A 25599-nucleotide genomic window follows, 5' to 3' on the forward strand; every position below is an offset into this window, starting at 1 on the left:
TCAAATACTATATTCTTCTCCATCATCCTCGTATGAGCGGGTGAAAGTATCAAATCCAATAGCCATTAGAAGCGGTTATGCTATCCTCTGTATTTGCGCGCCCCTCATGTGTTCTTAGTAGTCCCCATAGAGTGTAGATTTGATGATGTCAACGACTAAGAGCAAGACAGCGAGAATGTTGAGATTGAAACAGAGAGGATGCCTACAACTGAGGCTGAAACAGTGAAGAAGTTAGTGGTTTGCGGTTGAAACACTGATAATGTCAAGAGTCAAGATGGAGGCATGATGTTTATGATTGAGACTGAGATAGTAAAGATGTTGACGACTGAGGCTGAAACAGTCATTATGCTAGGAGTCGAGACTAAGGCATGATGTCAACGATTAACATCGAAACAGTGAGGAAGTCGCACGACTGACACTGAAACAATAATGATGTGGAAGTCAAGGCATGATATTGATGATTTATACTGAGACAATGAGATTGTCAACAATTAAGGCTGAAACAATGATGATGTCAAGAGTTGAAGTTGAGTTGAAGCTGAGGTATGATGTCAATGACTGAGATCGAGACAGTGAAGATGTCAACGACTGATGCTAACACATAGAGGATGCCGACGACTAAAATTGAGACAATGTGGATATTCACGATTGAGGTGTAGACTTAGTAACTATCTTGCCTCCGGAAAAATTCTATTCCTAGGGGATGAGTGCGTTAAGTAGGTTGACGATTGAGGCCTAAATTTAGTAACTATCTTATTTCCGGATAAATTCTATTCCTAGATGAGTGCGCTAAGTTTGGTCAAATCTGAATCTCATATGGATTGGGTTCGATTCTCTTTGGGTCATATTTGATCTATCTTGATTGACAGATCAACTGACCACATGGGCTGCGGGGGGAACAGGATTCCGCCCCCATCACAACTAATAAGGTAATTTGGTCCGACAAGCTCAAATGGACAAAATTTATGCGGATACTCGCATAGACTCTGCTGTGGGCCTTTCCTCGAAGATAACCCGGTCCCGTTTCGGCGAGTGGCCTTGCTGCTCCGCGATAAACTGGTCGAGAAGGCGAAGGCAAGAGGAGAGGAAGGAGGAGAACGGAGATGACGACTGGTTGTAGCGTCTTCCTCTTCTCCACTATCTCCCCCTCTTTAATGACGAGTAGGAACCGAAGCAGAAGAAGAGGCGGAAGCGCAAGCAGAGACTCCGCTAGTTTTGGCGGTGAGTTCTAACTGAATTGACAGAGGAGACGGTTCCTATTCCGCGTATTCTCTGTGTATCGATATTTTTTTTTATGCAGTAAAATGGTATCTTTGCTAGAATATTGAGTCGCGAGACCTAATGTGTCGGCCTTAGACATTTTGTTTCCTCTTATGAAGATTTCTGCGCTCTTCTATTATCGTTTTTTGTTTGTATTCAGAAGTATGAAGTGATTATGAACTTTCTAATCTGTTGTCAAGGAGCGTTTAGTGGTTTTATCTCTTAGTTAAAACTTCGGTGGTTCCTGAATGGCTGAAACTGTGATTGTTTAATGTAATAAACGAATTGGGTTTTGAAACGAGACTGCTTTATTTATTGCTTTATAATTCTTAGTAGATATATCTTATTCGCCTTATGCTTTTGGATTCCCAAGCTAATTAATTCAGTGACAGCTAAAATTTATGTCAGCTCCAATCTGGAGGAGCAGGAAGAACCAAAGCATCATGACAGTGAACCTTCATCAAGCCCTATTGACCTAAAGGTTACATCTTCTTGTAGATCTTTGAATGTCTTTTTTTTAGCTTGAAGGTTACAAACATTGTGCTTTTGTTTGGTTTACTTACACAATGGCACTGACAACCCACACATTTTCTATTTCTGTACTAACAATAGACCCTGGATTCTAATATACATTGCTGTCTTCTCGTCTTGTGTAAGTTTGGAAGAAAGAAAAGAAACATTAGATTCTATGTTGAATTAAACTTTGTCAACTTGCGTAATAAGGTGAATGGTTTGCCGCATAAGTTGAGATCTGTGCATCTCAGAAAGGATCTCTGGCAATGCTAAATAGGAAATAGTTCTCAGTCAATGTAGATATGGTGCAGGTTTAGATCGCAACTAATTCTCTTCCCATTGGAAGCACCTCATTAACCAGAAGCAGAACTTGCTAGCTTCCAGAAGGTCACAAGCCAATAGATGGTATCTGCTTGTTGCACAGGCAGTCTTTTCCCTGCTGATTGTCACTCCTACCTAATATCTGCACTTGGTCAGGCAACATATAGATGACTGATTGCCTAATGTGTCAATCTAGACTACAATGGTTAAGACGAAAGCAGACATGGCGTTGCACATCTCAAATACCATGACAAAGTTATAGTCTAATTAAACAAACATCAGAGTTGGTCTTCATATTTGAATGGCATGCCATGGAAGGATTGATCTTTTATCATTTGAATGATAATCATTGTTCCAGCCATATTAAAATTATTATGTTCTGTTTAGTTGAGGGGAGGGGAGTCTCAGAGAAAGTTTATGTGAGTAGAGAAAAGAAAAGAAAAACTATGCTAGTTAGTCCCCACTCATTATTTTGACCCATCTTATTTACTTGGATGGAATCAAAGGGAACGATGTAAACATTGGATCTCATTTTCCTTCTCAAATTTGTTTCCTTCTCGTTTCCGTCCAAGTAAACACAACATATATGATTAGATGTGAAAAGTATGCATAAATGGTAGGTTGCATTATGCCTTGTGATTTAGTTGATTTCTCTGAAAGATCTTATAATTTAAGAATAAAGATCTTATAATTTAAGAATATCTTTGTTTGTTTACATTGTAATGTCCTTGTTAAAGTTCTACTTTCTCATGCAGGAGACTGGTTCACTTCATTCAAGACGAAAATGTGTTGCATGTTTATGTGCAACTCTAGCAGCAGTAAATGTTGCTGGTTCATTGCATGCATCTGATGGATTTGCATTAGAATCAACGGATAGTAAATTAAAATCTGTGTGTCGAAATTGTAGCGGAAGTGGTGTTGTATTATGTAAGATATCTTTCTTCTTATGTTATATTAAGTGGTTCAAATGGTGTTGAGCTAGCTTTATGATTGATTTTAAAGTCTTGCGAACAAGTTACAAGAGATACTAAATATAGAATTCTCTATGTTGATGATGTTCTAATAATGAAATTGTTGCAAAAGATAGAAGAAACTCAGCAATTAGGTATTCTTACCCTGTCAAATTAGAAACATCAGCATGCAGATTTTCATCTGGTCCTATGAAAGGATGACTATGAAATAAATGGTTTATTTCTTCCATCATTATTCCCATGAAACTAAGTTGGATTTTAGGTCAGAGCTACCCGGCCGAAGATTGTGCAGCTAGAGTTATGCTATGAACTACAGATGTCTTCTGATTTACCATGAAAGTTATAGTGAACCATCAGTCATGCAAAACTGTATATTTTTCCTGTACAAAAACTGGAAAAGAAAGATATATATATATAACAAAAACCTTCCATGGATTATATCTGACAGAATGTGGTACTGAAAATGGTAGACTAATTTTTAGGTTTCTCATAAAGAGAAAATGACATGATATATATGAATTAATCACAATTGGCATTATCAAATTCAAAATCATATGGTAAATGATACCGATGGTCATTTTATTGGCAGAAATATTTTGAAATTACTGTTCTAGATCATTCTGATGCTATCTTTTTTACTTTGACTTAGGTGACATGTGTGGTGGCACGGGAAAATGGAAAGCACTCAATAGAAAGCGGGCAAAAGATGTGTACGAGTTTACAGAGTGCCCTAATTGTTATGGTAGGGATTTTTCTATTTTGTCAAAGAGACTTGGTACAGAGTTGCGAGTGCATTACCCCATGCATGAACAGTCACATGATGATATTTAAGTGTACATGATCACATAATGACATTTAGGTGTGCAGAATCATATATTGACATTAAGTGTGTTTTAGTTCTTCCAGAATGCCCCTATACACTGCCTGCCAAGTTCATTATAAAATTCAATGATCCATCTCTCCTCACTCATTAAGAATCATAAAAAAACTGTTTCACGAATGAAAAACGTTGATCACAGCAATTTGATTAGAAGCTGCTTGTATTTCTAAAACTGGTGTTTTTATGCCTGTGATTATTGTTTGTATATGATAGAAATCTTTACCATTCTAGATATTGAGAAAGTATAGCCTTTTCCATGATAGTTTAACATAAGTAATCCATGCTAATCTAACATTTATTGCTTGCTAAATTGCTTGGCCTTTCCAAGGAAACAAGATAAGCTGAACCGTAACCCATCCAACACAATCCAGAAACATCATTTGCATGTGCTGCTACTATATTCAATTGGAACTTCAAATTAACCTGTAAGCATTACAATTTTATGTTGCCAGATTAGTATTCCAGCTACAGATAGTTTTGGCTTTAGAAAGCGCTACACAATTTATAGGCTTGAAGAAACATGTATTAGGTTAATAGGGTTATTGGTATAGTGAGTCTAATTCCATATTGTATTTTAGGTTTAGAATTTTATCACGAGTCTTATATATACATCTCCCTTACAGTGCAATAAAATATTTTTCTTTCCAAACAAACTTAGCATGGTTTCGTTAGAGACGGACCCTTTGTTGCTAGGTCCAACAAAGTGAAATGTGCCATCTATCTTTCCTCTTATCTATAGTCCTTTTCTTTTCCTTTAGTCTATCGTGTGCTATTGTATACACCACTTTAGGAAGAAACTCTTTTGAGATAAAGAAAAGTTTGGAGTTTCTTAAGATTACTCTTCATTCTCATTTCACATGATCCTTCCGTCTTTATTCCCTCTTTCTTGATGTGCTACTTCCAAGACATTATTGACTGTGTGCTGACATGAGATTGAATAGATCCTTGGCTGCATGCTTCATTCAATAAGTAGTATGTGTCTCAATGCATTATTGTCTTGTCTAATTTTTGTCTAGGTTATAATAGCTTCACTAGTTTATCCAAGAAACTGAATATAGATACTATTTATGCTCCAACTTGAGGGGTGAGTGTGAGGTACTAGGTTAATAAGTAAACACATAACATGATTAGTGTACAAGTGATGGGTTGTTTGTTTTCGAAGATATAAATCAGAACAATTACACAAAAATTGTCATGTTGTCAGGTTCACATTAGTCGAGTTGAAGTGTTGTATGCTTGTTTATTTTCTTGATTTGTTGACTGCTTAATCCTTTTGCTGCATGCCTGATGGTGTTCAATATGGCTGAGATTTTACTGGGGTTTTTTTTATCTTGTCATGTTTGCACTCTGTCAGCAATTTTTTTCCTCCCGAATAACTCTCTTTCATGTTTTCTTGTGTGCTTTGGTTTCTCCTTGAATTGCTTATTTAGATTTGACCATGCTAGTGTTCAGAATTTTCAAATTCTATCCAGAGTAATTCTGCGCACATATTGTCAGCAATTTCCCCCCTCCTTTTGTTGTTTTGCACTACTAAGTTTCAGCATTCCACAAGACCTGAAAATCTGTTGTTCACTGAGAAATGTTGTTTTCCATTTTCTTGAACCTTCATTTAGTTTGCAAACGGACATTGGCATGACCTTTTGGATAAATTGGCTGTTGTTGTTGTATGATGGTGTAGGTCGTGGAAAACTGGTGTGCCCTATTTGTCTCGGCACAGGTTTACCCAACAACAAGGGGCTTCTTCGAAGACCTGAAGCGCGAAAATTGTTGGAAAAGATGTACAATGGCAGGCTGTTGCCGACCTCCTAAGTAGTCTCGCGAGTATGTTTAAATTTGCAGCTACTCACCTTCTACAGTCAGACAAAATGCTGATAACTTGATGCTCGCTATGGTCTACATGTAAGTACACTCAGAGAAGTCATTATGTCGAACTTTGATGGAGCTTAGGAGCATATGTGACGAAAGTTGCCTACTTCAACCATCATGGTAAAGAGAGTAAAAGAGCACACAGGACACGTTGAGAGAGGGGATGCAGATTCCTTTCGTATTGTTGCTTCTATCTGTTATGGTGCTTATGTTAATTTAGAAAATTTTCCATTAATTGTATATACCATACTTCGATAACATGTTGCAAGAAGCTTTTCTTATACTGGTGAGGATATTTGAGATCTTGATTTCCTTTGCCTCTCAGATGAATTATTATAATCGATGACATCAAATCCCGAACGCAATGCATAACGTTCACAAGGAAAAAAAACTGAGAAAAACAGAGCTCACGCTCATGTCCATCCATTCGCATGCTTCTTTATCTAGACTAAAAGGTACAATAATAGTGTAATCGCTCACCATCAGTGAGGGCGTCTAATGCTCGCCTTCCGGAAGACTTGTGCGAACGCTGTGTTCAGGCTTATGAGTGCTTTCGAAATCAGCATGCACGAAGGCTCGCTCAACCTCTGGGACTTTCTCAATCTTCTCCTGCAATGATTCTGCTACAGCGTGCACCTCGCTTAGAGGCAGTTCTCCAGGTAGCTCAATGTCAACCTTCATCAATGCCACCGAGAAGAAATTAATGACTATTAAGAATGCTTTGTATTGATTGCTACAACTCCTCATAAAGAGCTAGAGTAAAAATAGAGAGACCAACCTCCACAAAGTAGAGAGAACCAAAGGTATACGCACGAACTGTATCGACATGCTTAATACGACGATCATGCCTCGTCACGAGATATGTCAATTTCTGTAACATTTCAGGCGAAGCCGACTGACCAACTAATGAAGCTGTAATGAAGGTTAAAGTCAAATCAGCATTTGCAAAAATATAGGTTTATTATATGTTTCTCAATACATAGATCACAGATTCTCATTGTACTAATGAAAATAAGGGTTAGTGATAGAACCTGCATTCTCCCACACAGTGGCTGACCAGTTAATCACTGTATAAACAGCCAGTATAATGGCACCAACTGGATCGATCCACCAGTACAATTTATCACCAAGAACAGCAGCAACAAGACCCACGACATTGGTCACAACATCAAAGTAATGGTCCTGAACATCATGGGCATAGAAGAAGTTAATACTTGACAATTAATCGATAGGTACTGTTAGAACTCACCTTAGCATAGGCTCTGACAATCTCATTGCGAGAGCTCCTGCAGTAAAACCAAAGGACGAGTTTAACTGCAGTGGCACTCAACATGATCGAGTACAACCAGATAAGTTGCCCTGAGGACATTTTCTCTGGAGGGTGATCGGCTATCAGCTGTTCAAGTGCCTGAATTAATACTTGAAAGCCTGAAAGAAAAAGAAGGCCACAATCAATACAAGTGTTTGTTTTTATCATGAATGGATTATTGCATAATCATACAAAAATCTTCAATTATTTATCGAGGAAACCACTGTCAGTCGCTGTTAACTCGTTGAAGTGACAAGTCCACAAAAATACAGATGGTTTCTGTTCGAATTCATCTCTTGAGTATTCGGAGAATGGAGACTAAGGACTGGACAGATGAATTGTCTTCTAACTATTTTAGCAAAAGAACCTATATAAGTGAAACAAGGCTAAAACTATTTGATTCACATTTTTGCTATTTTACCCCCAAAGTTGGAACTAGTTTGCAACATGATGATAGCTAGAATGTGGAAAAGAAAATATCCACATTACTGTTGCAATCTTAGAACAGGGAACCATTCCACCAATGGCAATGAAGGACAAACCAAAGCAATGGCGATCCACAAACAAGCAAAGGCTAACACCACACTGCTTCCTTATGGTTTCTTCTCTATTACGCACGCAGCTGTAAGTGTATCTATATATGTAATTCATACCATTAGTACTACAAGAAAACTAATTTGCATACAGTATGCACAACAGTTATCAAACTCCAGATAATTGTCTGATTTTGATCTGTAAGAATTTAGGTTTACTCCAAGACTTGATATTCAAAAATTGACAGTAACAAGTGAACTCAGGAACAAAACCTATGAATGTAAAAAGAATAGCAAAGTGGCTCTAATATAAAGAAGTTTAAAGTTCATAATTTATAATCAAAGATACATAAGATAGAGATGAGGGATGAGGCATACCTAAAGTAGCCATGATAGCAGCAAATACAATGATACCCACAGGCTGTACTCTCAACTTGCCAATGGGATACTTATAGATGTTAACATTCTTCATAGACAAATGGGTGAACCAAAGAATGCCACCTGCCATGAAATCCAGCAACGAGTCAAGTGTAGATGCAGCAATTGCCATGGATCCAGTTCTTACTGTAGCATATATCTGTCATGAATTTAGGGATCAGTACAGGAGTTTTTTTACATGTCCACAGAATTTATTCAGGTTCTGGTGATTGGGAGATGCCTCAGCAACTAGACTACCTTGAACACCAAGAGAATAATATTTGCAAAATTGGATATCTTCATCGCAAACTCATTCTTTGCCTCGTGTTCCCTCTCCAAGTCATCTTGGCAGTCAACAGTTCCAAACGCAGAAGCCAAAGAGTCAACTTCTTCAAAAGATCTCAAAGTGGCGAATTGCCTTTCGTAGTACTCTCTCTCCCCTAAACAAAAGAGGATAAAGGAAATGCTTTAGTATAAGGAAGAAGCTGATAACCTTCCTGAAATTCCTAAGCATACAAAGAGGGGAAAAAAGAAGAACAACTTCCTAAAATTCCTAATGCTGACAAAGAGAAAGAACGATTATACAATTCCTAAAAATAAGTTCAGTAGATGCTCCTTGAACGTGTTCAGCAGATATTCTAAGCTTTATTAGTAGGAAGCAGATCTTAAATTCAAAGGGAACAGCAGCAAATCATGCTAAGGCATACAAATTACAACCATTATAAATCATCCATGACACCAACTGACGGATCATCAAGACATTTGAGAAAAAATAGATTATACACAAAAGAAATAAGAACAAAGCTACATGCCAAGATGGACAATGAACTTCAAAAGGAACAGGGCAGGTCACTGCATCAGATTAATTTGCCATCGAACAGAAATGCAAACGATGAAAATAATAGCAGTCATAGTTGGGGATACGAGCTAGGGCGGATGTTCGACGAACCTCGGCGAAGGCCTTTGACGCGGGAAAGATCGACATCGGCGAGACTCTCGTGATCGATCTGGTCGCGGAGCTTCGCCGGTAGCCGAGCCACAAACTCTGTACGCAGCGAATTCACAGAGTATCTCCTCTGCGGGGGATGCGCCACCACCAGCGGCTCCCTCACTTCCCCAACCTCCCCTTCCATCTCTCTCTCTCTGTCGCCAGAAGAAAACAGAGACTTCACTTGAAGGTTACCCTTCAGAATTAAAATATCAGCAGGAGCCCGAGCCAACTTGATCCTCCATTATACAACAATATTCGAGACTTAGCATCGGAAAATATTTTTTTAAAGAAAAAAAAAGAAAGTTGACTTTTGTGTGCCTTCTGCCGTTGACCAAGGCGTAATCCTCCGATTAATTTGAGCAAACTATCAAGAAAGCTCCTTCAAAATTTTAAAAATAATCAAAAGTGCACTATATTTTCAAATGCATCGGATCGGCGGTTATTTAATTTGGAGGTAAATGAGTCATTTAAGAAATTTTCATTAATATTTGAATATTTAAATTTAATCTTACCTATAGTTAAATAAAAATTACTTTTTTCTACTACCTCCGCATCTATCCAACCGTGTAAATTAATCAAATCGCTCACGAGCTATTCGAATTTCGATTCAAAAAAAATTTATTCGATTAAGTTAACGAACTGAATTCAAATTTGAAAATATTATTAAGTCGAATTCGAACATAACAATATTTATTAATTTAAAAATATGAGAATGTGTTTATTAAATGTCTACAACCTGTTATATATATTTTAGAGATTTTGTTAACATGCTCATTATTTAATTTCATTACGAATCAAATCTCGAGTTTAAAAATTAAAATTAGAATCGAACCTAAACCAAGCTAAACTTAGGAAAAAATCAATCGAACCGAACTCAAACCTCTTATTATTCAACTATATATCCAATTACTTTTATATCATTGACAACATCACTTTTATCGTCCACTAACGGATCCTTGAATCATATATACTTCGATAACGAATCCTTGAATAAAAGGTGAGTTGGATTTTGAACGTGGAAATGGTGGATTTTAATGGACTAAGTAAAAACTTATATAGATAATAAAAAATGAGTTAGGTTAGAGCCGGTCTCTGCTTGGATATTGATGAATGATGCATAATATACATTAAGATAATATCTTCCTGATTAATTATAATTTTTTAATTTATTTATCATAAATGATTGTGTGATTAATCACATGGAATCGCTAGAAGTAAGAATTTTATTTTTTATTGCAATGATGCATAATATACAATGGATAGCTTAAATTTTATATATTTAAAATGATCAAGTAAAAAAAAGTAATTCAGATATCATAAATGAGGTGAACTGCAATTCATGTTTTTTAAAAAAACACTCTTTTAATTTTTATTTTATTTTTTCTTCATTCTCCCTTTCACGTCCAACAGCTCTCCTCTCGTCATCATAAATTGTTGTCATCTCTTGAAAAGCAATTGCCACATGCCCACCTTCACACGGCAGGTTTGGCTACCTTTGCACAACTAATAATGGCGACAAGGGTTTTGATGCTAATATTGTGTTGCGCTGAATTGATTACAATGTAGTAAAATTATAAAAGAACAAAGGGGCAGAAAGTCAACTGCAGTTGATTTACCTCCTCACAAATGCATTACGTCGTGCATTTAGAGGTAAAAGTTAAAATTGCATTTAGAGGTAAATAAAACTTTTGAAGATGAAACGTTATCGGCAATAATATGCCAAATCTCTTATTATATTACAAATATATATTCTCTCCGTTTCTTTTTTTAAATTTTTTCAGTGAACATAAAATCTATTTACCAGAATATGTTTGGTATAAAGTTTCGGAAGAAAATGTGCAAACGTAATATAAATAAGTAGACCTTGTTGATGATAAAAATTGATCATCCTTAATACTTTTTTTTTCTGAAGACAATAAGAGGATGACAAACAATCACAATACACCAAAAATACATTTTAAAGCTAAAAAACACTTGAATTTGAAACTGCATTACAACCACCCAAATACTAGCAACCATTTTATTTTCATATATCTCAGAAACGAATTCAATAAAGAACAATAAAAAAGATTTATTAGGCATATTGCTATATTGACTGTATACAGAACATTCATATATTATTATTGGAGAATTTCATGTATCCATGTGGCTGCTACACCATGAAGGCAAACACGAGATCGCTAATATACATCCAAGTACATATTATCATATATTCAGGGTCAGATCAGAAAATTGATAGCAGTAGAATTTATATAGAGAGAAAGGAGGATGGTTCAAAGAAATAACACAAACAGTTATGATGATAAATTCAAGATAGTTGTTCGCAGTTCTCAAAAGTGGTGAGCTTGAAGTCGCCGTCCTTTCTCTGCTTTGGTTCTTTATCCTCCCTAGACACCTGATAAGGCATCGTTTAATTTATAAAAAGTCGAATCTGACAAGCTCCAGCTCCAACTCCAGCTCCAGTTCACTGATTGACTCGAACCAATACTTCAATCAGTCAAATTGAAGAGTGATCTGGACATCAACCGGGATAAGCCAATTGGTCAAACAGGCCTAGGTTAATAAATCTCATCTATATTTATCACTTTCATTTAATATAAAATTTTACTTAAAATCTACTTATACAAATTCAAAAGCATACATAAACCAATATAAAAAGGAAACTAGTTTACTAGGAAATGAGGAATAAACATTGATGTAAACACTAGAATAACCAACTTGTAATTATTTTTTAAAAGTAGAGTTTTAGGTATTTTATTATTAAGTTATCAATACCCATTTTCTGCCTGATTTTGTGAAAACATGTTAGTTCTTGTGATTTTGTGAAAAGTTGATTGATTAATTGGTTCTTACGATTTTGTCAAAGCTAGTCCATCCGGACCAATTTTTGACCAGTTTACACAACCCTAGACAGAGAAGCATCCGGTTTTGATCTTTCTGGTCCAGCTGGCAATCCCATATGACTTTTAGAACTATGGTCGAGACCTATAATTTACTTGAGCTCCTTTTCATCAATTTTGACTATCAATAATGTTAGGCATGTCTGGAAGAGATTACACAAGATATTACAGTGTGAATGTCCATATAAAAATAAGTTTTTAATGAAAGAATGAATAAGACGTCCAAAATAATACAAGGCGTCAAACAGATTTTCAGAAAAATGAGCAAATTTGTTGGCTAGTAGCAAATGAGCAAAACTAAACCTGATAAAAGGAAATGAAGTCATCTTTTGCATCATCAACTACTGTAGTAATTTTAGAATTCTCTTCAAATAGTGAACAGGTTTTGCAGATATTCAGGGACCAGAAATGGCAGTCATCACTGCGACTCTAGTTTGTTGGAGTATTTGAAAAGGTTTAGCTACTCAGGCATAAGAAGACAAAAAATGAAAAGATCCACCAAAGACAACCAGAATAACTAGGATAGGGATAACAATTAAGGATCTATGCCAGAAACACATCAAAAAGTTTGAAATTCAGAATCCAGAATCCAATAGAAATTAAGAAGAGTCAACTCGAACTCATTGTGCTACTGCAGAAACAAAATCCGAAAGACCTGATAATTGATAATTAAGAACAGCTACTCATTTGAGTTCATTTCTTGCTCCAGCATCATCTTTCCCCACAGAAACTCAAAGGGCAATACCCAGGAGAGAAGGCATGAACAAAATTTCCAATGTTGCAATCGTAATGAGAAATTTCTTAAAAGATGCTTTCCCCTGAAGCAGATGCTTTCTTTTTCTTTGTTTCTAAAGTTTACAAATTCAAAATAAGAAGTGTTCAAATTAACTGATTCAGTTATGATCTTGGCACCACATTTCCAGCTGCCATCAACAGGACTTGAATAGAAGAATGCAGGATCAGACTGATGGCTAACAATCTATACCCATGAAACCTGGACAAAATCATGAACAAGTTGAGCTTACCCTGAACATATACATGGATTTAAGGCTTGTGTGTTATTCAAACATTTCTTCCAATGACACAACAATATCTCCAATGGCTTTATTTGACAGAAGGGAAAGATATCACAATGCACTCCTATTGAGATACAAAATTGTGTGCACAGACATTGACCCAAATTCAGGGAGAGGATAACCAAGATAAGAGCCCAACAGAGAGTACAAAAGTAGCATCAATTCGATGTCACCTCAAAAACCACCTGTCCAACAGAGACCATAGTTTTGACTAGTGAGGATTCACAAGGTCGGAGACGGTCAATTAGTATTGCATTTGCTGATCGATTCAAACATCAAAGTAATCCTTAAGCAACAATAAGCCAACAAGAATCCACCACCAATCCAATTATATAGAACCTCCAATGGCTCATCACCACCAATAACGACCAAAAAATCTAACCCTCAAGCACTGCCAAAGCTATCTTCAAATCAAATTTTCAGTTAGAACTATTGTTATTAAGAGGTACAGCTAGGCATTGTAGCACTAGGCACCACATCTGAAGAGCCTCTAATAGTCAAACGTCAGTGATTATGCCTGGGGACAAGAAAGGTGCTAAGACATACACCTTCCTAAAAGTCTATGGTGCAGAAAAAAGCAAGCCCAATGAACTAAAAGACCCTCGGCGCATGGAGTTTCCTCCATGATCCACTGCAAGAGAAAGGGGAAATTGAAGACCAAAAATACCTGAGGATTCTCAAGTTGGCATTATGAAGGCATATAAACATTTTACATGACTTAGATTTCTGATGGTGTAGAATTTCATGTGATGCTATTCATACTTCTAGAGCTGATATTATATGGTTTTTTGTGGACATTGTTACAGTATCAGAACATTCGATAATGTGCAGCTTTTTCAGATTGGTTTACTTGCTGAAAGATGATTTTTAGTATTATATTTGCGTGTCTTTGTGTGGTATATACCATATACATAAATATAATTAGAAGAAACTTTGTCACATCGTCCTAGAACTCCAATTTCAAAATGTTTGCCTCTCTACATGTCCTTGCTTCTTCTCCTCTGTATATCTAACGTGATTGAAATCTAATTTTAAAATTGATCAGACCATTGCACCTAGATCCTTCTCCTTTAGGATTCCAATACAACCTTAGATTTTTTTTTTTTTTTCTTTGACTAACTAGCTTTCCTGTTCATAATATTTGGATAGATCGTGTTTATATTAAGATAATTTAGTATGATAGTTGAGCAGTAACCATTTAGAACCTATTTCCCAAGCATGGACGTGAGTCTAAACTCTTCTTGGGTAAAATTTTAGTTTCACTCATTTTTTATTTATGACATCCATTCTTGATGATTAGATCACATCAACAAAACAAAGTGTTGGGATGCATTATTGCATGATATAAGATTGAAATAAGTGAATGATTTTGATGATTCAATGAGGAAGGGTGATTCACTATGAGAATAAAGATATATCTTGCAGGTAACAACTAGACAATTTATACAATTGATAAAATGTGATCCCCATATGATGAATGAGAGACATGCCCACTTAGTAGTATGATATGATCCTTCTCAATCGCCTTGTTTGGATTATGACATGTTGCATTTTCTGTATGCTTGATACTATATGGTTTATATGTCCCTAACTCTACAGATGCCACTTGTTAATTAATTCATCAAACAAATCATATACTTTGGTAATACATAATGGTACTACTTTTATCATAAATATGTATCTTTATTTAAATATTACTCCTGGCTAGGCATTGGAGCTCACCTGACAATTTCATATCATACCCAAGTGGTGTAGCTTGTGCTTATCCAGCTTGACCGGCCATTTGGGTAAAGGTGATTGTTGGAAAGACTGAATGACAAGGCAGATACATAAATAACATGTGAACTCATGCAGAACATTTTATTCTGCAGATGGTGCAACCTTGTCAAAATTGAATTCAAATTCTACCATAAGACCATAAAGCAATTAAAACAATCTCCAAAGATCAATTATGGCAATCAGAGTACCTTTTCTAAGCTGGCAACTCAACTCTATACCTTCATCAAAAACATCATAGCTTTAACACTAAGGACCTAGTTACTATGAGGAAAGGAAATATCTAAGGAAAGAAAGAGGATGAGGAAAAAAGAGGCATAGGAAAAGGATTGGGAAACTAGTTTTGGTTTTCTTGGAGGGAAGGGAAAAAGTAGAGTTGTTCATTCAAGTTTTTTTTCCTTGGAGGGTAAGAAAGAGAGAGTGAAAGTCAAATTTTAATTGTTTATTTGTTAAAAAACAGTAAAAACAAATTTAAAAAAAAACAATACACATAGGTTGCAGGTACCAGATATTGTCATCAATACAAAATCACATAAAGAGTTGATCGAGCAACTACCCAACCGTTGACAGTAGTTCAATAATTAGAGCCATGAAACTGAATCACTCGCTAAGCAGTCTAGTATTTAGATTTCCATACGTACGACCTTCACTGTTTGCAAAATTGTCAAATTAACGCATGGATTCATTACCAGTTGGCAAAAAAAACATGACATTAATGAATCCTAGAAGATGTAAAAGTACAACAGCTGGCAATATAATACAACACTAAGCTGCGCATCTAAAGAATCCTAGAAGATGTAAGTTATGTAAAACAATAGCATTGAATGTAGTTAATGAATCCTGAAACACCAGCATTTTTCCTCCCGACTTTAACATCTAGATATTAGCATGAAAGAAAGGATATTTCCAATTTGTTGATTTTATTATGTTGAGAGTACATATCAGCATCACAAACCATTTTCTTGCACACAATATGTTACTCTCTGCTAGCTGTCTTATAAAAGAGTATGAAAAAATAATGATCAGTATTACATATTTGATCGAGGAAAGTCGTAACTCGTAGCAGCATAATTATCATAGCATTTATTTAGTCCTCCCAACATTGATGATCATCTCGAACAAAGATAACAGCATTAATGAAAAAAATTGTAACTCGTAGTAACCATGTTACTTTAGTTAACATCAGTAATTGCAATTCGTTTATTAAGTGAACTATAATCGTGGTAATTTGTATGTAGAGAATCAACATACCTCGAGTCTTTGCACAACAAGAACCATCAGGAATTCGTACTAAAAGCTATCCCTAATCTCGGGGTTCGTGGTATTGTCGCCGCCATCCGCGCTACTTCCCATGGTTGATCCCTGCCGTTCCACTGAGCACTCCGGTGAGAGCGCCTCCCTGCTGTCCGTCAGAGTTTCATCCAAATGCTCCATCTGAAAGAGCGCCGCGTCTATGGTCTCTGATGTAAGGGTCCTAACTGGGAACGATAGACGATGCTGACTCCTCACTTGCCATAGCGCAGCCGTCAGCACCATGTCCTCCTCATCGGCCGTGCTGAGCGCTAGTGACAACGAGTCATCAACTCCCTCACCAACCGCCGAGACACTTGAGGGGAGTACCGGCCCCATGGCGGCGACTGAATATTCATCAGGGGCAGGGAGCGGCGAGCGGCAGACGGGGCAAGAGTTGTGGAGGGATAGCCAAGGGACGATGCAATCGGAGTGGTAGAGGTGGGAGCAGGGGAGGCGACGGGCGGCAGATCGAAGGGCAAACTCATCCTTGCAAACGGCGCAAGAGGGGAGGGAAGCGGCGTCAGCCTCTGAGATGCAGACGGTGGGGAGGGCGTCGATGGATGCAGCGGAGGCAGGAGAGGAGCAGGTGGGGGCGGAGGGCGGGAGGAGAGGGAGAGGGTCATCCCCGCCTCCATCGGCCAGTTGGGCGATGAGGCGGCGGAAGCGCGCGGCACGGGAACGGAGAGGACGGCGAAGGTCATCAGGGTCCGAGGCGGATCCGGTTTCTTCGTCGTCGGAATCGGTGAGGACAAAGTGGAGGGATTGGGGAGGGGGAGCAGGTGCGGAGGAGGAGGAGGAGGAAGGGGAAGAGGAGGAGAGGAGGTGGGTGGGGGCGATTTCCATTTCTTCGAGGGAATCAGAACGGGAGCAATCGGGGCAGATCAGAGGAGAGTGGGAAGGGAGGAGGGTGACGCTCATGTCGCACTGGTGGCACCAGTAAATGATGGGCGGCGGAGTGGTGGCAGTGAAGGCGGAGGAGCAGAGAGGTGCGGCGCCGCCGACGGCGGTCGGATTAGGTGGAGATGCAGCAGCGGAAGACATGTCGGCAGCACCTCTTCCCCTCCGTCTCAATGTTTCTTCATTTCTCTCCCACCTCCTCTTTGTTCTTCTGGTCGTCAACGGTCAATCTTGATGGTGAACCGTAAAAAGGTAGGTCGGTCAGTCGGAGAGAGAAAGATCGGGTGACCCGGCCGGTCCGGTTCAGCCCTTTTTTGAGTGCCGTGACCGGTCTAACTTGGGCTGTTCCTATTGGGCCCGTCTAACTTGGGCTGGGCTCGACGAGATATTGACAACTTTAAACTTCTAATTTCAAAAGCCTTGACAATGTCCATATTGTTTTCATTTCATCTCTAAACAGTATATTCGTCCAAAACATAATTCAAGAGAGATATTAATTCAATATTTTTTGAGTTTAATAAGACCTTTACCACTTATGTCGCTTCTGCAACAGTCGCTATTATCCTTCACCTAATATTGTCTCGTGAAGAAAAGCCTCAAACATATGGAAAATGACAAATTCAGCGTGCTTACCCTATAACTCGGGTTGCCTAGCAAGTTTCATCCACCTTTTCTTTTCAATCATTCCAAGTTTGTGCGATCTCTTGCATCATTTCTTTGTTTTTTCTCTCATGGTTTGTTCCTCACATCCACTCATTAGGTAAGATGCTGTTTTATTATTTGGCGGACATATTTTTTTTCAAACTAAGATCGTGGCGGACACACTCCACCATGTCCCATCTCATTTCCATTTAATATTTATTTTTTGACCTCATCGATCATATTCACTTCTTCCTGTATTATTATTTTAATGCAATTATTTACAAACTCGTCAGGACAATGTTTTTCTCCTTTCTAAAGATCAATCTACAAAGTTAAGATGAAAAGCAGATCTATTCAAAGAGCACTAGGAGCGCGAGAGATATATACAAATAAATGGAGGCGATAATTAAGAACTGACCACATAAGTACAATGTAGCAGTTAGAATTGAAGTAGGTTAGTTACCTTCTCCAATAATTCCTATTATCAACGATGACACTGAATCCCTAAACAACAATTAATTAGAGGCTCGCAAGGAGTGCTGAGTCACACACAATGTTTAATATTCAGTGATGAAGACACAGCCATGACTTTAGGGAGGGAGGAAATAATTAGATGCAGCAAGAGGTGACAGAAAGATGGGTGGCTTGTGGCAGGCGCCTGGCGATGCCCTTTGTTTGGGCATGCATTTAATAACTTGCGTGGGGAAACTGCATTTGGTTCCGTGATCGACACGCGCCTGACAGCGACGACTCTCTCGCGCGTGCAAGCTTGCGAGCGAGAGGGATATATAATACAGCTTCTCCCCCTTCGCCAACTGTTTGAAGTTATTTTATGTTTTTTTACTTTGCTTTGCTTTTAGATATTCGAGAGACTAATTTGATCGACTGTTTTCAGAGACCTTTCGACGTCAAATTTCTCAACGCCCAAGTTAAACGATTCCGATCCATTCTGAAAAATACAATCCATTTCCTGGATCACCGTACGTGATCAACTTTTGTCTGCGTGGATTTTGGCTCCTTTTGTTTGTTTGCCTGTTCGGTCGCGGTGGATGCTCCATGTGCTGCATGCATTGAGGGTGATGGACCGGGGTGCATCTGCGTGTGTCAGCTGTCTCGTGGCGAACACGCGCCTAGTGTTTGTTTTACAGTGGCCGTTTCCCGACACGAGGAGCTCAAGTTGTCTCATGGCATATCCATTCCAAGATTTTTCAGAAGTTTTGAAATAAAAAAATTTGAAACAATTATGGGTGTGAGGATATTTATAATGTTAGAGTTCTAAATAAGTTTTTTTTATGATTCTAATATATCACATCAATTATATAAAAGTTTTTGGATTTTGTGTTATCAAGTAAAGCTCTATCAATGGGAAATGGAAGATGCTCTTTGACCATTTTCTATCTTAGAAAAGGATGATTGGATTTCGATAGTGGCATTTTTGTGATATAAGTGCTATTCTCGTCCCTTTTGATAACTCCCACCTATAAGTACTCTCCTTCCGCTGACTTGGTAATTAGCTTGTCGCCCTCGTTCAACTTGGCATCATTAAGTAGTTTGATTAAGATTAATTAAACTAATCCGCCGTGATAAATACCTAATGGCGCCGGAAGATGGATGGGTGGTGAACCTGTCGAAATCACCGGCTGCGGGCGGCGTTTCCTCCGAGAAGCTTCTGGTGCACCACCAGGAGAAGCACTTCACCGCCAGCAACGTCGTGCGCGACGTCATCATTGGTGTCTCCGACGGTCTCACCGTCCCCTTTGCTCTCGCCGCCGGACTCTCCGGCGCCAACGCTCCCTCCTACATCATCCTCACTGCTGGACTCGCCGAGGTCGCCGCTGGCGCAATCTCCATGGGCCTAGGCGGGTCGGTAACTTCGCCAGTTGCGGCGATTTCTATACATATCGGTGACACAACAAAACGAATATGATTGAAAGACAAGATTTATTGGGCGTCTGATGCTTTACCTGCGTGGCAGGTATCTGGCGGCGAAGAGCGAGGCGGACCACTACTTGCGGGAACTCAAGCGGGAGCAGGAGGAGATCATCGCCGTCCCAGACACCGGTAGGTTCATCTCTAAGTTGAATGAATATTTGGCGCCGTTAGATGCTTGTCTGACGGTCATACATCGTTTTCGCGCGCAGAGGCGGCGGAGATCGCTGAGATCCTTTCGCAGTATGGCCTGGAGCCTCACGAGTACGGCCCGGTGGTGAACTCCCTGCGGAAGAACCCAGAAGCCTGGCTCGAGTTCATGATGAAGTAAAATACCATTACTCAGCTCGATATTGACTCATAATTTGTTAATGTCCAATCGATTACATGGTAATTTAATTTGGTCGTAATCAAATTTCAGATTCGAGCTGGGATTGGAGAAGCCAGATCCGAAGAGGGCGTTACAGAGCGCGCTCACGATCGCCCTGTCCTACATGGTGGGCGGCGTGGTGCCCCTGCTGCCCTACGTCTTCATCCCCACCGCAATGAAGGCCTTGCTCACGTCCATCGGCGTGACGCTGGCGGCGCTGCTCTTTTTCGGCTACGTGAAGGGGCACTTCACCGGCGACCGCCCGCTGATGAGCTCCTTCCAGACCGCATTAATAGGCGCCGCCGCCTCCGCCGCTGCCTATGCCATGGCCAAGGCCGTCCAAGCCACCTAATGCAATTAATAGTGCTAAGTGATAATTAAGTGGTTAATCAAGTGCCGCGCGCAAAATTTGCTAGCTATATATATTTTGTTTCACCAAAATAATTGATATATTTCGCGTGTAGAATTGTTCCTACTAAGTTTTGCTCTATCGCTGTAAAATACTAATTAAGTTTGAGAAGTGATCGTTAGATATATATGCAATATGTGACTAGATTTGGAGCTACTTTGCTTTTGGATAATTAGTTTGTTTATATATAGACGATTAGGAGCAGAAACACTTTGCAGAAACGAATATGCATGTCGAACTGGAATTGCACTAGCAAACATAAACTATACTTGTATTAGCTTCAGTGACGACGATAATCTCAAAAGAAGTATTTGCTTAGATGACTGTATCATGTGAACTAGATGGTTGTTTTGTAGACAACGTGGCAAGCAATCACTTTGGATATCAGATTACCAATTATGACTATTCCTTCGCACATAGAAGAGTACACAAACTATCCGACAGAAATAGAAACCTGGATTTTTTGAAGAATTATTAAGAGTTGGCATCTATGTTCAGCAAATTCTGCTTGTTGTCAGTATAAATATGTTTTAGTAATATGAACTGCTAATTAATGTTGAAGTCATGGTGATCCCAAAATTTACAAAAACACACAAATTAGTATGCTCAGAGCAACTTCCTAGCAAATATTTATGGGGTTTAGCTAGAGTGCTAGCTATATAATGCCTCTGTCAAAGCATCTTGAAGATACAGAGGATGGTGAGCAAGAAAGGCAAAAGGTTTGTTACATCCAAAACTGGTGAAGGGACAGCATACAATGAGAGCTTGGGAATTGTGCCATGGTATCATCAGCATGCAGTTACCAGAAATTTCCGATCCAATGTCATGAAAGAATGATTTTCTGTGAGGCATCCCAATTCCTTTACTTGTAATCCTGAGTGGCGAAGGCATTACAGTTTACAAAGGAGAGGAGTCCGTGTAAGATAGTGGTACACGCACTGTACGTATTCACCATTTGACACTTTGACTCGAAATTGACCTTCCGAGTTCCTCGCTCAAGAGCAGCCATGGATAAGTGTTTTCAGGCTCGCCGTCGAGAAAGCAAAAGACGACTCCTGCTTCTTTGACTTTTTCTCTTTGACAACGGCATTAGAAAGTTATATATAATACCCAGAATTGCCGTGTACGCCACTTCGAACCCGTTAGTGTTGTACCCGACCCGTTTCCATTTACTACCAACTAATTAATATTTTAGAAGCTATATCCACAAATAAATAAATAAATAAATAAATAAATAAATAAAAGTATGGTTTTTATTCAACGATTTATACACGTCAGTCCAACAGTCGCAGAGTCATTCTGCTGGTAGGTGAAACCATGGAGCCCCGGCGAGCGTCGACCGCCTCCGCCCTCCTCCTGCGGCCGGTCCACCCGACCACCTTCGCGGCTTCCCCGGCTGTCCGCCAGGCGGCGGCTCACCATCTCGAGGAGCGGCACACCGACTGGGTCTACTCAAGGCCCGTGTTGGTGCTCGACGTCGCTTTGAATATGACCTTCGCCGCCGCCGCCTCCGTCGTGCTCTGCGCCACGACATGCGAGCGGCCCGACGTCCCTCTCCGGGTGTGGATCTCCGGGTACGCGCTCCAGTGCATGGCGCATGTGGGGTTGATCTGGCGGGAGTATCGCCGGCGCCGGCGGAGCGGCGGAGAGCAAGGTTTAGAGGAAGGGGGAAGTGGCGGCGAGCGGGTGGTGTGGGATTCCGACTCCGTGGACAGCGAGGAGGATTCGGCTCGTGTCAGCGCTGGGAACAGAGGACATAGCAGGTACTAGGAGTTCAGATTTGTTCTTTTCCGTAATTGAAGATGTCTTGTCGTGGAAATGGTTTGGATTAGTAGGAAAGAGTTAAATTTTGCTTCAAATTGCAGAATTATAAACGCTGGGAGATAGTTTCTTAGAGCTTACGGATCTGAGAAATGGGTAAAGTTCAGTAGAGAAGTTGACTATATATTCCCCTGGTCGCTTTTTGTACTAGATTCAGTTTGATTTCTGCACATGGGACGATATTGCAAAGAAAACTATCTAGTTTCCGTGCAGTTTTAATCCATGTTGATAACTAAGAACAAAATAAATCGCTGCCCAGGCGTACAGTTTGTTTATTGATTCGTATAATATTGAACCAGTTCTTTTTGTTTTTACAAATTCATGGAGGCATCTATTACTCGTAAGCTACTAGACTGATTGAACTATATTACCAATTAGAAAGAATACAGTTAACAAGTAGAAGAGGCTATCATCAATGCCAGGTGTATGAATTGTTGATTTGCAATCTTCCCTTTTCAAGAAGAGACTCTTCTAAATCAGCAACTTGATAGAGAATCATATAAATTAATAAGCTTATTGATAGAGCATATAAAATTAAAATTAAAACCAAAGATAAGACGGACAAGTGCCACCTATCTTTTATATTTTACTGATCTGAGGGCATTATGATAAGTTTAGCAAAATATTTATTTAACATATTTGGGGTATTGGGTTCTATAAAGTTTATCTGTTTGGGAGATTGATTAAATTTTCTTGTTCAAGCGTAAAGGTTTGGAAAGTCTTAGTTGACCATCTATTCAGCATTTCCTAATTTGTCTGCAGTATTTTCAAAGGATGTAAATCCATCAATAGCATGGCTTCCTTTATTTGGTGGATTGTTGGTTTTTGTTGGGTGTTTTCTGATGGTGAAGCTCTTTTACAGAATGCTCCTACTCTTTACTGGTATGACTTTGAAAGATTATTTGCTTTGTTTCTTGTTTGGGTATTCTTTCTAAGTCTCGATAACATGTATGCTCTTCTAAATGTTAAACTATGACATAATTTGGACAACTAACTTTTTGTACCTGAAAATACACAAGCATTTTCCTGTTTTCGAGATATAAAGAAGAATGTAGTTATTTCTTTTAATTTCAAATGATTTGTAAGTAGCCTGATCACCACGCTGATTAGTAACAATGGATTCTATATCAGATCAACTGTTTTGTTGGATTCTTCATGATCCCTCATGGTAGGTGTATACTGTACATTTTTATTTATAAAGTGATCAAGAAGCTAAAAAATTCGTATATTAATTGTATTTTTTACCCATATTTTGAAATGATTAACATTTCACATAACTTTGTGATTATAATGCCCTAAAACTTTTTATCAATAATATCTAAAAAACTGAAAACTTGACTGAACACAACCCAAAATTTTGGCTTCAGGGATTTTTTGATAAATCAGGACTGGGTTTGCTCAGATTGGATCAGTTTTTTCTTAAAACCCAACATGAATTGCCCCATGCCCACATCTGTCTTGAGGTCACACATCCATGAGGCAAGAAATTGCTTTGTTGTATGGTGTCCAAGTTAGTTTTTGCTGTGCGTTAAATAGTGTTTTTCAGGTCACTAAGGCTTTCGAAGTCGTCTTTTGCTATCACTTCAAGTAATTGTGTTTGTTTTCTACTCTACTTGAGTTGGAACGATCAACAGTAGTGAAATCACCAACTGCTTCAATTCTTGTACTTCAATGGTTATCTTTTATGTTTATCTGTTTTGTTTTCTATGAAAAAAGATTGTGGCCTTTCTTTCTTGCTATAGTTTTCTCCTCTTCTGGCTTAGCCTTTGAATTTCATGCTATCTTCTAGCTTATCACCTATTCATAACACCTTCATTCCATAGAAGTGTCAAGTAATTGTTTGTCTTTCCCATATATTGCATGGGAGTCTCTTCTGAACCCAACTAGGTATCCAGACATAATACTGAATTTTACCACAACTATGCTTTGAGAATCTGATTCTATGAATAAGCAATGAAAAAAAAAACATTGAGTCTGCCTTCTTCATGTATTTGTGCAGGTTTGACTGTGGAAACTCGTTCTATATCCAGACAATGCTGAATTTTATCACAAATATGCTTTGAGAGTCTGATTCTTTGAACTAGCAATGAAAAAAATTTGAGTCTGCTTCTTCATGTATTTGTGTAGGTTGACTGTGGTTTTTCTCACATTTGATGCACTCTTTGCCATCTTCTGCATTGCTTTCACATGCATCATCGGAATTGCACTCTGCTGCTGCTTGCCTTGTGTTATTGCAATACTTTGTTCTGTAATAGGTCAGGTGAGAACTCAGATTATTCTTGCCAATAAATTAGTTTTACTACTTAGCACTAGTTTGTTATGAATTTGGCTAATCCTTATCTCAATGCTTGCTTTTGTGCGTAAAGGAAGGTGCTTCAGATGCAGACATTAGTATGCTTTCTAGATACAGATACTCTGAGCTTGATGGTGATGGAGAAAAGTTTTTAAAGGAAGGACTGATGGTTCCAGATTTAAATAACAGGGGAATTACCTCCAACGAACGTGTTCTTCCAAAGGAAGATGCAGTAAGTTCCCTCATATTCAGATTTGATGGTTCATTGTTTCATGCAAATCATTAGTTAGAATCATGCATCTATTTGAAAGTTCTTAGAATCCACTATGGTAGTAATACTTCTTGCATACAAGTTGAATACGACCTGGCTAGCTCCTTAGGTATAACTTGAACTATCTTCACATTTTTGCATAGTTTTTTTTTATTTCAGTGTGATACATTTGAAAATTATCCAATGCCTTGTCCTTTCAATCATGTTTTCCAATTATGTAGTTTCAAGGACCTGAGCTGAACTGAAATTGTTGTTACAAGGATCTCGAAGCTCGATTGTTTTACTTGTGTGTCTATTTTCGTAGGGCTGTTGTATCTGTCTAACTTCTTATGAAGATGGAAATTCTATCCTTTCTCTTCCCTGCAATCATCATTTCCACTCTTCATGCATCGTGAAATGGCTTTGGATAAATGCAACTTGCCCTCTTTGCAAGTGCCACATCCTCAATGATTGACATGTTGATGAAGAGAACCAGATATCAGCTCCATTGTTTCAGTTCCTGGTATATATAGTCTTCTTCTGGAATGCAGTCACTGTGAATAGATTCTTATCGGAATATTCTTGTCAAATCTGTGATGTATTATATGATTTTGTAGATTGAGAACAAAATGTTCTTGTCCAATAAACATTTTGTTCCTTTTGAACGAGTGGGTTGAGTTCTTGATTGATTTGATTTTTTTTTGGTGGGACAATGCAATTTCAAATTTTGAAAATAAGTTCGAAAAATTGATATTTAAAATCTATATATACCTAAACATATCCTGAATCTTAAGTTTTCTTCCAAAATATAAAAATAACAAACTATTTAAAATAAATATCTACTTTAGATTAATATCTAAAGTTCCTTGAATTATTCTTATT

At 38.5% G+C, this 25599-nt stretch overlaps 5 protein-coding genes across 7 annotated transcripts; 3 read left to right on the plus strand and 2 right to left on the minus strand.

The window, feature by feature from the left end:
• Positions 1-1001: 1001 nt before the first annotated feature.
• Positions 1002-6092, plus strand: LOC141824462 (protein PHOTOSYSTEM I ASSEMBLY 2, chloroplastic). Its single transcript, XM_074711756.1, has 5 exons — positions 1002-1221; positions 1653-1741; positions 2850-3021; positions 3715-3807; positions 5624-6092. The coding sequence occupies exons 1-5, from the start codon at positions 1104-1106 to the stop codon at positions 5752-5754; spliced, it is 603 nt and encodes a 200-aa protein (XP_074567857.1). The 5' UTR covers positions 1002-1103; the 3' UTR covers positions 5755-6092.
• Positions 6093-6119: 27 nt separating this feature from the next.
• On the minus strand, positions 6120-9261 carry LOC141824460 (metal tolerance protein 4-like). The gene is made up of 7 exons (XM_074711755.1): positions 9020-9261; positions 8329-8510; positions 8032-8230; positions 7061-7239; positions 6843-6993; positions 6590-6723; positions 6120-6486 (listed from the first exon to the last, which is right to left on the minus strand). The coding sequence occupies exons 1-7, from the start codon at positions 9201-9203 to the stop codon at positions 6307-6309; spliced, it is 1209 nt and encodes a 402-aa protein (XP_074567856.1). The 5' UTR covers positions 9204-9261; the 3' UTR covers positions 6120-6306.
• A 1846-nt stretch (positions 9262-11107) lies between these two features.
• Positions 11108-17187, minus strand: LOC141824629 (uncharacterized). Of its 2 annotated transcripts, none has more exons than XM_074711950.1 (2): positions 16065-17187; positions 11108-11528 (listed from the first exon to the last, which is right to left on the minus strand). In XM_074711950.1, exon 1 carries the CDS (start codon positions 17145-17147, stop codon positions 16104-16106), a length of 1044 nt encoding a protein of 347 aa, XP_074568051.1. In that variant the 5' UTR covers positions 17148-17187; the 3' UTR covers positions 11108-11528; positions 16065-16103. The 2 variants fall into 2 exon arrangements, with proteins under 2 accessions (XP_074568051.1, XP_074568050.1); XM_074711949.1 differs by having other exon boundaries at positions 11108-11575.
• A 1985-nt stretch (positions 17188-19172) lies between these two features.
• On the plus strand, positions 19173-20525 carry LOC141825198 (vacuolar iron transporter 1-like). The gene is made up of 4 exons (XM_074712584.1): positions 19173-19508; positions 19621-19706; positions 19787-19901; positions 19996-20525. Exons 1-4 carry the CDS (start codon positions 19240-19242, stop codon positions 20294-20296), a joined length of 771 nt encoding a protein of 256 aa, XP_074568685.1. The 5' UTR covers positions 19173-19239; the 3' UTR covers positions 20297-20525.
• A 1143-nt stretch (positions 20526-21668) lies between these two features.
• Positions 21669-25335, plus strand: LOC141824489 (E3 ubiquitin protein ligase RIE1-like). 2 transcript variants are annotated; one of them, XM_074711790.1, is made up of 5 exons: positions 21669-22116; positions 22937-23056; positions 24302-24434; positions 24541-24699; positions 25043-25335. In XM_074711790.1, exons 1-5 carry the CDS (start codon positions 21671-21673, stop codon positions 25190-25192), a joined length of 1008 nt encoding a protein of 335 aa, XP_074567891.1. In that variant the 5' UTR covers positions 21669-21670; the 3' UTR covers positions 25193-25335. The 2 variants fall into 2 exon arrangements, with proteins under 2 accessions (XP_074567891.1, XP_074567893.1); XM_074711792.1 differs by lacking the exon at positions 22937-23056.
• The last annotated feature ends 264 nt before the right edge of the window (positions 25336-25599 follow it).

This window comes from Curcuma longa, chromosome 3, assembly GCF_044706935.1.
Source record: "Curcuma longa cultivar G26 ecotype Majalengka, Jawa Barat chromosome 3, ITB_CL_G26_1.1, whole genome shotgun sequence".
In the NCBI taxonomy this organism is placed as follows: domain Eukaryota; kingdom Viridiplantae; phylum Streptophyta; class Magnoliopsida; order Zingiberales; family Zingiberaceae; genus Curcuma; species Curcuma longa.